This window comes from Fistularia commersonii, chromosome 13 (assembly GCF_037954325.1).
Source record: "Fistularia commersonii isolate RoL2024-O1a breed Wild chromosome 13, RoL_Fcom_v1.0, whole genome shotgun sequence".
Lineage (NCBI taxonomy): Eukaryota > Metazoa > Chordata > Actinopteri > Syngnathiformes > Fistulariidae > Fistularia > Fistularia commersonii.
In genome coordinates this window covers 2,425,001-2,438,118 of record NC_141296.1, presented here as the reverse complement: position 1 = coordinate 2,438,118, position 13,118 = coordinate 2,425,001, and the positions used below count along the sequence as shown (strand labels likewise).

General features: G+C 42.7%; 2 protein-coding genes across 2 annotated transcripts; both read left to right on the top strand.

The window, feature by feature from the left end:
- The first annotated feature begins 4,261 nt into the window (after positions 1 to 4,261).
- On the top strand, positions 4,262 to 6,878 carry arsia (arylsulfatase family, member Ia). Its single transcript, XM_086158714.1, has 2 exons — positions 4,262 to 4,575; positions 5,340 to 6,878. Exons 1-2 carry the CDS (start codon positions 4,262 to 4,264, stop codon positions 6,736 to 6,738), a joined length of 1,713 nt encoding a protein of 570 aa, XP_086014840.1. The 3' UTR covers positions 6,739 to 6,878.
- Positions 6,879 to 8,738: 1,860 nt separating this feature from the next.
- LOC147227531 (uncharacterized) lies at positions 8,739 to 10,717 on the top strand. Its single transcript, XM_086157683.1, has 3 exons — positions 8,739 to 9,069; positions 9,637 to 9,744; positions 10,692 to 10,717. Exons 1-3 carry the CDS (start codon positions 8,739 to 8,741, stop codon positions 10,715 to 10,717), a joined length of 465 nt encoding a protein of 154 aa, XP_086013809.1.
- Positions 10,718 to 13,118: the final 2,401 nt, after the last annotated feature.

Below are 13,118 nucleotides of genomic sequence, written 5' to 3'. Positions count from 1 at the left end.
TCTTATTGAAGTGAGGCTTTTGGCTCGGGGTTTGCACACAAGAAAAAAAAAAAAAAAAAAAAAAGCTCCATCTCGTCTTGCTCAGATTAGAAAATTGGGGTAAGAGGTGGGGTGATGTGGAGGCTTACTGGCAGGGTTGTGCTGATTAGAAAGGAGGTAGTGTTCGTGGCGAAGGGGAGCAGTCGTATTCTGAAACGCCGCCTCTTCCTTTAAGAGCGGCCAAACATCTGGTTGCCCCCCTCCATCTTCTCAACTCATTATGGCGTTCCTCAGGAACCTGGCTGGAAATTGATGTAAAACGTCTATATGTGCTTCTTTTTTTGTGCGAATTTCACCGGCGCGTAGTCAAAGAAAGCTTTTGAGCTCCTGTTTTTTAACACTGATTTTATTCTTTCGCTTTCGCCATCGGGAAATAAAAAGTTCGACCTCAGTCGGACACCGTGGAGGTAAATGGGGAATTTTTGCGCGCCTCTGGAAAAGCTCTTTGAGGACGATTATTTTCTTGTCGTGAAACCTCACAGGGAAAATATTTGAGGGAACCTATAAAAATTAATTCAAAAAAATTATATACAAAAAAGTAAGATAAAGGCCATGCACGGTTGTGTGGAAAATACTATATTTTGCATTATTATTTAGACTCATTTTATTGGGGTGTCTCTCAGATTTTGAACACATTCCAAGACCCAAATACCCTAAAGTTTCCAAAAATTGTATTAAAAGTCTCCTTTTTAATGATTTCATAGTACCGCATTGTTTTCTCTGCTGTCGATTTATTTGTGAATTTTTCTTTGCTATTTTCTAATTGTCTTCAAATTGTCTCTCTCTATATATTTACATTTATATTCACATTTATTGACACGCTGCTGTCACAGAATTTCTCCAATGGAGATCAATAAATCTTATCCATCTTATTTTGTCTTTGAAACGCGCCGATGAAGGCGATTTGATGAAGTTACGTGAATTCGTTAACGCCGAGCAAAAACCCAGGCATGTTTGTGTGAATTTCACCGGCGCGTAGTCAAAGAAAGCTTTTGAGTTCTTGTTTTTTAACACCGATTTTATTCTTTCACTTTCGCCGTTGGGAAATAAAAAGTTTCACCTTAGTCGGACACCGTGGACGTAAATGGGGAATTTTTGCGCGCCTCTGGAAAAGCTCATTGAGGACGATTATTTTCTTGTCGTGGAACCTCACAGGGAAAATATTTGAGGGAACCTATAAAAATTAATTCAAAAAAATTATATACAAAAAAGTGAAAGGTTGTGTGGAAAATACTATATATTGCATTATTATTTAGTCTCATTTTATTGGGGTGTCTCTCAGATTTTGAACAAATTCCAAGACCCCAATACCCTAAAGTTTCTAGAAATTGTATTAAAAGTCTGCTTTTTAATGATTTCACAGCACCACGTTGTGTCGGCGCGCAACTCGCGATAAACAAATAACCGCAAATAACATCCGATGACCGAGTCCGGTGTTGATTCAACATTCACGGGCCACTTTAATCCCGCTGGCGGTGCATCGTTGTGAAACCGTTTCCCAAAATACTAAAATATAACCAGCGTTCGGTCAGCGGTATAATTCTTGGAGGATTTAATTTTAACAATTTACTTCTAAACCGGTTACCAGCCACGGTGAGCTCTTGAAGGAAAGATCACTCTGTGTCACGACGGACCCGCCGACCCGTCATGTTCCTCGTCTCTTTTCTCCAAAACGTCTTATTTCAACACGTCGCGGAAAAATTGCGACCGCCGATTTAATAATATCGGGTACGATCGCGCGGTTTCTCCTAAGCTGTGGGCGAGATCATCGCAGAGCCAAGTCCAGCTGACCAAGCTGACTCCCTCTAGGAAAACTGCATATATAAATAAATACAAGGGTGTAAAACTTCAGGTGCATCGTTTTTCCTTCACCCTGTCTGAGCGTGACCTGCTTTAAACCCTGGTCGCCGACCAACTGCTTCAAACATCGCCTCTCCTGCTCAGCAAACATCCCGAGGCCAAATTTTAACGCTCTTTATGGGAGGTTCATAAGCTGCCCGGCGACCTCTGTGCCTGATGTTAGTATCTGCAACTCCTGCCTTTTTCTTTCTTTTTTTTTTTTTTAAATGTATTTTTACAAGATTTGTCTCAGACATTAATATCATCTCCCGTATTTGAATCGGCATCTACTTTTCTGGAATCGCACTACGACGCACGTATTGCGCCGCCGCAGTCGGAGATTATGTTATACAAGTTTTGGCTTCAAATTTACCGATCAATCATTCAAAATTTTAGAAGTACATGTAAAAGCCATGACATGATTTGGCCTTTTAGCAAAGCATGAATATGCAAGGCTCGTTTGTACAAATACTTTTCCAAATGCATTGATTTCATAATACGGTGGAGAAACTCAAGTTCACTTCAGGGGAACAAGTGTTGCTGATCTTCCTTTTCTCCAAAGTGCATCAAAACGTGGTTTTGCTGCTGTACTTTTCAGGACGGATCTGAGGGTGTTGGTCGGTCAGCTTGGATCTGTGTCGCTTTTCACGACGCTGAATGTCGCTTCGAGGTCAAACCAAACAACGTCTGCGTCCTTCGTCCCGTCCTCCAGAGGCTTGGAGGCTAAATTGAAAGCAGGCATAAATTTGGTCTCGGTTCATAACTTTTATGGACCGGATCCCCTCGACCGCTTTTTGCGGATGATGCGGTTCTGTTGGCTTCTGCTCTCACGATTGTGAACCGGCACCTTCAAATCCGAGGAGTTCAAGTATCACATGAGTGAGGGAAGAACGGAGCCGGAGATGGACAGGCGGATCGGTGCCACCATGTGGAAACTCTGGACCGCTCTGTCGTCGGAGCTGAGCCAGAACGAGTTGTGACCGAAAGATGGCGGATACAAGTGGGCGACATTTGCGTACTCTCCCTTTGAGCAAGGGTGAGAAGTTGGGTCACCCCAACAGATGAGGTTTTCCAGGCATGTCCATCTCGGAGGAGGCGGTGGAAGATGGATGGATGGACGGATGGACACTCGACTCTTGAATCACAACAAGCTTCTTGAAACAAGCACATTTTGCCGAGTCTGTACCAAGGAGTCACGGCCAGGTTCACGGCTCACTAGCATAGTTAGCATGCTTCGATTGGTGATAATGTATTCTCTGAAATCGTCAACAGTTTCTCTTCATATAAAAATGTAGATCGAGTTTCGGTGTCAAAATGCTTTGTTTCTTTTCCTTGAGACGCTCATTTTTGAGGAGGGTTCAGAGGGTAAAGTGAAAAAGAGACACTCCAACAAAGCTCCTGTGTGTTTAGAGCGCGCTTTCGATCGGGGGAACACAGGTATTTAAGGGGAAAATGTCAAATAAATCGGATTGAATGATTGTAAAATTAGTCGGGCCGGATTAAAAAGCCGGCGAGCTGCATATGGCCCGCGGGCCGTAGTTTGCCCACGCATGATAGACGCTTATTATTTCATTCAAGACTTTTTAGCGGACGATCAAAAAGTTCCTTTCCTGCATTATCGTGCATTTCTTTCCGACAGACGGTGAACGAAGATGATGCTATAAGGAGCTTCATCCACGCGGAAGGGGAGTCCGAGGCCTTCCCGCCGCTTTCCGTCAGCGAGCGATTTGTAAAGCGGTTCTTTGACGCCTGCTCGGAGATATTATCAGAAACCGGGAAGTCTGCTATGTCTCCGTCCTCGGCTCCGACCATCAGTCGTGAAACGGCGAGAAGAATAAGGGAGTGATTGTGAGCGCTTAGCGTGGAACAGTGTTTGTGATTGTGTCGGTGCAGGGCCCCCGGAGTTCGCCCTTAAAAAAAAAAAAACAAATTTCCACTACACTGTTTTCCGTCCCGTCTGTTGATCTTCCGTCAGCGCTGATCGGATGAACTTATTATTTTACTGGTTTGGTAAATAAAATGAAACGATCCGAAGCTTTTCCTTTCCTCGGGTGTCAAATGCTGTTTCGCGACATGAAACGTTTTTTCAGGAATAAACTAAAAAAAAAAAGGAATGTGATGTAAACTCACCCTTAATACCTGGATGCAGTCTGGTGAAACACGGTGTGTGTGTTTTAAGTTTGTAGGGGGTTGATGTTATTTTAGTGAGGCTGCAAGGCGAATGGGCGGGATTAATGGGACTGGTAGGGAAAGAAAAATGTTTTCAAAGGAGGTTGAAACATTTCGGAGTGGCGATGGGGATGGAGATCCGGCGGCTCATGATGATTTAGTGACGATCCGCGGAAGGCCACGTCGTTTTACCGATAAAAACGTCAGAGGAAGAATGGCAACAACGGCTCTCACCGGTTTCTCCATGATGAGTTTGCTCAGCCTGGGATACTTGACTTGGGACATGAAGAGTCCCGATCAGGTTGAAAACGAGTCGGATCGGGCTTTTGGCGACGCCTTCCCTGCTCCGCCGCCGCCTCACATTATTTTCATCATGACTGATGATCAGGGATTCAACGACATTGGCTATCACAGCTCTGACATCAGGACGCCGACGCTGGATAAACTGGCAGCAGATGGAGTGAAACTGGAGAATTATTACATTCAGCCCATCTGCACTCCCTCCCGCAGCCAACTCATCACTGGCAGGTAAAGTGTCTTTTTATACTGAATTTTTTAATATATTTGCCGGATTTTTTTTTTCTATTTCTAATGTTATCATTTTATTTTTTATTCATTTATTTTTACTTTTATTGTTGCGATCATTTTGTTCTCAAAGTAGGTTATATATCTGATGCATTTGGCGTTTTTTTTTTTTTTTTTTTGTGATTTAATTTTTTTTTTCCAGCATTTAACAAAAAATTTTTCAGAAATATTCAAGCAGGATATATTTTTGTATTTCATTCTTTTATTAATCTAATGTAACCATTTCATTTTCTAAATGTAATTAATTCATTTGTTTTAACTTTTATTGTTGTGATACTATTGTTCTCAAAGTAGGTTGTATATCTGATTCCTTTGGCCGTTTGTTTGTTTTTTTGTAATTTTTTTGGGAATAAACTAACGAAATGTCTCCCGGTTGTTAAAGGCCGATCAAGCCTATAGCAGTAAAATATGTAAAAAACATAAATTTGGAATCATTGATGGATTAAATTATTAAATTGTTAAATCAACTTGAATTCGAAAAAATGAATATGACAAAGATCGTTGGATTAGCATATCCAGCTAGTCGCATTTGAAATGGATCTTATTTCCTACACCCACACAGTGTTAAGTCAAAGGTGAACCCGCAGATCCAAAGCTGGGATCACTCTTCCCTTGCTTCCTAAATTCATCCCCGGTTTCATTTTGCGATGCGTGCATTTTGTCGATTCTCTCCGTCCGTAACCTAGGCTACATCCCTGTCCGTGCAGGTACCAAATTCACACCGGCCTGCAGCACTCCATCATCCGTCCCCGCCAGCCAAACTGCCTGCCCTTGGACCAGATCACCCTCCCCCAGAGGCTGCAGGAGCTGGGCTACTCCACGCACATGGTGGGCAAATGGCACTTGGGCTTCTACAAGAGCGAGTGCCTGCCCACTCGCCGCGGCTTCGACACGTATTTCGGTTCCCTGACCGGCAGCGTGAACTACTACACTTACGACTCCTGCGACGGACCGGGCCTTTGTGGCTTCGACCTCCACGAGGGGGAGACGGTCGCCTGGAGTCAGAGGGGGAAGTACTCCACCCATCTCTACACGCAGAAGGTCCGCAAGATCCTGGCGACGCACGATCCTCATTCCCAACCCCTGTTTATCTTCCTTTCTTTTCAAGCGGTTCACGCACCCCTGCAGTCGCCCCGGGAGTACATCTACCCCTACCGGGGCTTGGGCAACGTGGCGCGCAGGAAGTACGCGGCGATGGTCTCGGTCGTGGACGAGGCGGTCCACAACATAACCTACGCCCTCCGCAAGTACGGCTTCTACCAAAACAGCGTTATTATCTTCACCACCGACAACGGCGGGCAGCCTTCGTCCGGCGGCAACAACTGGCCACTCAGGGGACGCAAAGGCACTTACTGGGAGGGTGGCGTTCGCGGCCTGGGGTTTGTCCACAGTCCACTCTTGAAGAGGAAGAAGAGGGTGAGCAAAGCCATGGTGCACATCACCGACTGGTACCCGACGTTGGTGAAACTGGCCGGGGGCAACGAGTCGCTTACCGACGGGGTTGACGGCTATGACGTCTGGGAAGCTATCAGCGAAGGGAAGGAGTCGCCCAGATCGGAGATTCTCCACAACATCGACCCTTTGTACAACCACGCTCGCGGCGGCTCCCTCCAGAAAGGGTACGGGATCTGGAATACGGCGGTGCAGGCGTCCATACGAGCCGGAGACTGGAAACTCCTGACAGGAGATCCGGGTTATGGAGACTGGACGCCGCCGCAGACGCTCCCCGGTTTCCCCGTGAGCTGGTGGAACCTGGAAAGGCACACGGATCCCAGGAAAACGGTGTGGCTCTTCAACATCTCCGCGGACCCGTACGAACGTTTCGATCTGTCCGACCAGAAACCGGACGTCGTCAAGGAGTTGCTGACGAGACTGGTGCATTACAACAGCACCGCCGTGCCGGTGCGGTACCCGTCCGAGGACCCAAAGGCGGATCCCGGCCTGAACGGCGGTGCCTGGGGACCCTGGATGGGAGACGAGGAGGAGAACGGACTGGATAGCGTTTGTCCGAAACACAAAAAGGACTGGAAAAAGAAGCCTAAATTTTCCAAAAGCAGGTCATTTTTCAGGAGACTAAACACCAAGATCATGTCTAATAGGATCTAGAAAAAAAAAACATGAATGAAACAAGGGAGACATATCAGAAGTGTTTATTTTTTGTTCTTGTAAATGTCTTTTTGATGGTTTTAAATCTATTTTGAATTGGGAAAAGGAGTCTGTGTGATTCTACATGTTAGGTGCCGCCTTCAGAACTGTGTAAAACACAAAGTGAGACTTTGTAAAAGACTGTATCCATTTTTAAATAATAAAGAAGTGACAGCTCCATCGCTGAACATTTCACACAAGGGTTGACTCAACGTATCAACGCTCAAAGCAGAATCCATTCATCTGACCAAAGCGTATGCAACGAAAAATCTATCTATACCGATATATTAGATATATATTAATAAATGTATGGCTGCACACGACTTGCTAACTCTAGCTCGCCGTCACTGGGTTCTGCGACTCAGGAATCACAAGAAGAATCCCTGAAATCACAAGCGCCCCCTACCATGAGGCAGGAGAACTGCGTGCCTCACTTAGTGGCTTTTCGCAGCTGTTTTTTGTGATCGTTCAGCACAGGAAGCTCGTAACACACATGCAGTTGTTGACAAAAAAAACCTGTAAATTGGAAATGTAGTTCATATCGCAAAAGTGTTCTAACATTTTAATAGCGACATAAAGAGAGACGGCAATACGGTCTTAGCGCAGAGCACGCTAGCAGTCAGCCGCCGTTGAGGCTCAACGGTCTGCAGCCTCACTTCACGTCTCCACTCACTATTTGAATGGTGAATATGAAAATCCAGCCATTTTGAATATAACACAATCCAAAAACTGAAGTCAAATTAAAAATACCTTTCCAGTGCAAATCACTGATTAAATATAACCATTTAATTTCTTTTTCATTTTGCCTTTCCAAGATAGGCAAGCGAGGCAGAGCCTCTCCTGCCTCCCCTGACTGCACCTCACCGGCTCTGTGACAGAAACTTTGCAGCAGCATTTTGGCTTCGTCCGCGTTCCAGATCTACATGTTGATGATTGAGACGCTTTCAAATAAAATGTATTACAGTAAACCCTTGTTTTTCGTGGGGGTTACGTTCCAAAAAGAACCCATGATAGGCAAAATCCGTGAAGTAGAAACCTTTATTTTTTTTTTACAATTATTATACAATTAAATAGTCTATTATACATTGCCGCTGTCGTCCTTATGTTTTTTTCTTCCTTCTTTATGGAACGAACGGAAGATTCATTCATTCCGTAATGCCGACCTACAGCCGCATAGCTTTTACCTTCCCTTAGCATGTCCAGAAGTTTAACTTTATCTGCCATAGATAGCATCTTCCGCTGCCTTTTGGGCCCTTCTGTCGCTCCAGAGCGTTTTGTCAACATTATGGGTTTTAGAGAAACCCGAAATCGCAAGAGAATTTCCACGTAAGCCATGTAAATTCGGCAAGCTGTTTTACGTACGTGTACATATTAAACTGCGACGTTATTGACGCACAGGCAGAGAAGAAGCGGAGTGACTTTTTAGCCAATCAGAATGCAGAACACAATGCACGACGCAAATCCGTGAAGTAGCGAAACCGTGAAAAGTAAACCGCGTTCTAGCGAGGGATCGCTGTATAATTCTTATCGAACATCTCGTTGCCGCGTTGCTGGTCGTATCCATAGATGAGCGACACATAACAGCCTCTGTGAAGCTGTGATGTCACTGTAAACATGACAGGTGGTCGAGAGGACGAAGACTTCTTTATTCTTGTCTACTTTTGTTCCCGGAGCAAAAATGCCCCACTGGAATCCCGTCTTTTTAAACCCACAAATATTTCACAAATATTGACGCTGCACAATTTCGTCTTTTACCCCCCCCCCCTCCTTTCCCGACCGATGTTATGGCTCGCAAGACAACGGGTCGAGTTGTTTTGCTCCTCGTGGCGCTCGCGGGATTGACCGACGGTATTATTCTTATCATTAAGCAAAGATAAGCAGCCACACTGTATTCACGTTCACGTGGCACATCATTTAATGGGATTTGTATTCACCGTTCTCACCTTTCAGCTGTTTCTCCGATGGCCGACACAAAGTGCGACGCCACCAAGCGCACCAAATGCTCCGCTATTGTCGGAGGATCCGTGTATATCCTACTGATGCGCAACATAAGCGGCCTGAATCTGCGGTGTAAGAAGTATTCTCCCAGCGGGCATTTCTACGTTTTCACTGTGGATAAAGAAGACGTCTGGATGCACGACACCTTCCGATACAGAGCGGAGCTCTTCATCCACAACGGGACATTCAAAGTCATGATCATTGAAAAGAAAGACACCGGGCTGTATTTGGTGGAAGTGTATAATCCGAATAAAATCCTAGTGAAAGTGATTCGCGTGAAGATGCAAGTTCAAGGCAAGTACAAACAAATGACACCCCGCAAAAAACTCCAATATATTTCTATTTCATCGATTTTGCATTGCAATGTACACAATAAAATGGCCAACGTTGCATTTTATTTCATTCTCTCATGAATTATACAGTTCCATCGTATCTCCATACTCTATGCGAACCGATTTGCCATGTTAATATGAATGAAACCACTTCAATGTGCAAATAATTCACATTTTTCCAATCGCCGATGTGTCTCGCTGCTATGTTCTGGTCAGTGTGAACAACCGTAGCCTTGGGTTAGTGCGGTCAGTGATTAAGAATGTGCAAACAAATCTTTATTAAGGGTAAAATGGATTTTAAAATAGATATGTTCCATTCAGCTGAGTTCAAACCCACACAGATAAAATATTATTTATTTAATTTAATTTAATTTAATTTAATTTAATTTAATTTAATTTAATTTAATTTAATTTAATTTTATTTTATTCAATTTTTATTTCATTTTATTTTATTTTATTTTATTGGATAAATTTTCTTTTTTGAGGATTTTTGCCATGTCTGATACCTGGTGTTGCTTCTCCTCCACAGAAAATATACTCACCTTTGCCATCCCAGCTGTTTTTGCATTCGCGTCTCTGCTGATCATGCTGTGGGTAAATTCTATCTGCAAGAAAGGTAACCAGTACGGAAGCCCAGGTATGTTCACAAATTTATGTCTAGTGTATTCCTTTTTTTTTTTTTCTCCTTTTTATTTTAATGCAAATATTTTACAAAAAGGTAGTGGTTTAGGTTCAGTACAAAATTCTCTTTTTTTTGGCATTTATCACTTGCGCATGCTCACATAAACCCTGACTAAAAGCCCTAGTAAGCACTTTGGAGTCTGATGAGCTGGACCCGCGGACTAATAGCGGAGCTGCAGGATCGTGTTCTTTTATAGATTAAAATGTTTTATTTATTTTAACCTCATGAGTTAGCGGGTTAGGTGCATTAGAGACCATGACTCGGACGAAAAAAGCAATCCGATTACGTGATTCGTCGGAAGTCAGGTTACTTCCCAGAGAGGGAAGCAGCATAAAAGCAGATGCAAGTGGTCTTTCATAAGATGGGAGTCTAAAATAGAAGGTGCAGATGTTTCGCTCCTTGGAAAAGGTGAAATTTAAGCAAACATGTACTGTATTTTTTGGACTATAGAGCGCACCTGCATATAAGCCGCATCCGCTCTATTAAAAGAAAAAAGAAAAGTAAAAACAAAAATATACAAGCCGCACCAGGCTATAAGCTGCAGATATCTATGTTAAAAAGAAATGTCCTCCAGGACATTTTCAAGTTCAGGCCACCTGCTTTTATGTTAAGCTTTTTTCGACTTTTGGCATTTAGCATGAGCTCTTCCCGCTGCCGCCTCTTACCATAGATTCATTGACGCTAAGCTTGCGTTTCCTTCCTGGATCGCAAGCTCCATGGCCTTCAACTTAAAAATTAGCATCATACGAGCTTCTTCTTGGGGTTTCCATGATGAAGGGGCGAGGATTTGAAAATAAGTTCCAGTTAGTAATTTGTCGTGCGTGTTCTATCTGCTTTTTATCTGCTCTTTTTGATTGATTTATACGTCTTATCTTATTTTGGATTCTACTTCCGCCCCCTAGCGATGGAAGAAAACCCCATAGAATAGCCGCGCTTTTGTTTACGCCACATGGTTCAAAACCTAGGGAATAAGTAGCGGCTTGCAGTCCGGAAATTACGGTGCATAAAGCACCGTCCCTTGCCGCTCCAGCGATTTCACCCGTATAAAGGGAAGCGAAAGTAAGCGAACACAGATGCCACGTTCCTGTATTCAAGTTTGTCGTATAAAGAGCGAACTGACGGCGTCACTTTTCCTGCAGACGAGGCACAGAAAGCGAAACCAATTGATTTTTTTCTTTATGCACTTAATAAAATCAATATTCTATTCACATTTAGAACGTAATCTAGTGTCGGGGTTCGAAGGCCGACATCAACACTATAAGGAAGAGGACGTGGGTACAGATTGCATAGCAGAAGTATAACAGGAGAAGGTTATAGCTCGTATAGCTCGCAAAAACAGAATATGGTTCTCACATGTGATAATATAACACGGACAGTTTTGCCACATTAGGTAAATTACTCCCACATCTATCTGAAAAGTACCACTACTTTTTCTTTATCTTTTTATATATCCACCATGCTGAGTTGCAATAAAATCAAAAGAAAGGAATCGAACAAAGATTCCTCACAAAGGAGAGCAACCCACTGGCCTTTATGTCTGCAGGTTGTGCGGTAAATGAGAAAAAATAAGCCACGCGAACTGAAACGGGAAGAGAGAACAATCGTATTGCTCAAAATAGATGCAAACAACACAAATCACACAGTGTCGTTAGGGGTTGGAGGAAAATCTACTCTCAAGCGTGTCGGATTGGTAAAATAATGCGGTATAAACGACTCTTAATGCACCGAAACCGGATTAAACCGGTTTGTTGGCCTGATCCGACCTTGACCCAGGAACCTTTTTTGACCTGGAGAGCCATAGAAGCCAAATATTTCTAAATACACTGCTCAAAAAAATAAAGGGAACACTTAAAAAAACACATCCTAGAGCTAAATGAATGAAATATTCTTATGAAATACTTTGCTCTTTACACAGTTGAATGTGCTGACAACAAAATCACACAAAAATGATCAATGGAAATCAATTGTATCAACCCATGGAGGTCTGGATTAGGAATCACACTCAAAATTAAAGTGTAAAAACAAACTCCAGGCTGATCCAACTTTGATGTAATGTCCTTAAAACAAGTCAAAATGAATCTGTGTCGCTTCCTGAGTGGACACTATGATTTCACACAAGTGGGATTGACTTGGAGTTACATTGTGTTGTTCAAGTGTTCCCTTTATTTTTTTGAGCGGTATATATTTCAATGAGAGCCATATAGTATTTTCAAGGGAATAATAAATAAAATGTGTCTTACTTTAAATGCTACCGCTTGTGCTGCATGGATTTGCAAAGTGTCACTTTATATTTGACTGTTTAATCAATGCAATTTTATCATTGCATATTAGAAATACCCCAGATCCAAATTTAAATTCCTCTGTCCACGCAGCCCGGAATGCACGGTATTCCTTTTTTTTTTTTTTTTCTTTTTCGCCATCTTAAACTAGTTGTGGATAAACTAGTTGGCTATCTGATAAAATTGATTTCTTCACCTTTACAACGACCCGGAAGCCATGGGTTCCCGACCCGACCCGTGAAATTTATCTTCAAATCTAATTTCTGTTTACTTTAAAATGACACAGTTTTTACGAAGAAATATCACAGGTTTTTAAAATCAGTTCCAAACTGATTTTTTTATTTTCCAACTCAAACGACCGCTGCCTTAACTCACAAACCAAACAGCTCGGCTTCCCACACGTGTCCCCTTGGCGTGAACTAAAATATGCATCTCGTGGTTGGCGCTTTAATTTATGTCCCCTTTAAAACGTCTCTGTGCTTGACATAATGCGAGAAACTGTTATTTTATAATGCATGCGCCGTAATGTACTGTCACCATCAATACCAAAATATATTGCATTCTTTTCCGTGTGCGTGACATCACTCATGCCTTGTACAAGTTAAATATTTATCAACATGCTTCTTACAGAAACACTCCCGGGTCTCCCGGCCCGTTACTTAGTTTTGTAAAGAAAACATTTTCTTCCGCGACCGTCTGCATTTCTGCTAAACTTCTCGGAAAGTGGACGCGCCGTTTACACGTCGCCTGACACGACATGACGTACGGCCGTGAAATTTCCCATTGCGTATAAATTTCTCTCAAGGAATTCTCGTTGCTTTTAAACTTGTATTTAAAGTGCGTGGAATATACCGTAAATTGAAATGTGTGCAATCATTTCTATACCAAAATACACTTTTGACCGTTTGCTCTGACATGCTCTCCACACATCATCAAGTGCATATTTAGTAATTAGTAAAATTAGTAATTTAGTAATTAGCAATTTAGTAAATTGTATTTAGTAATACAAACCTTGATTAAAAAAAGCGCTCATACTTACTAGCAGCAGAT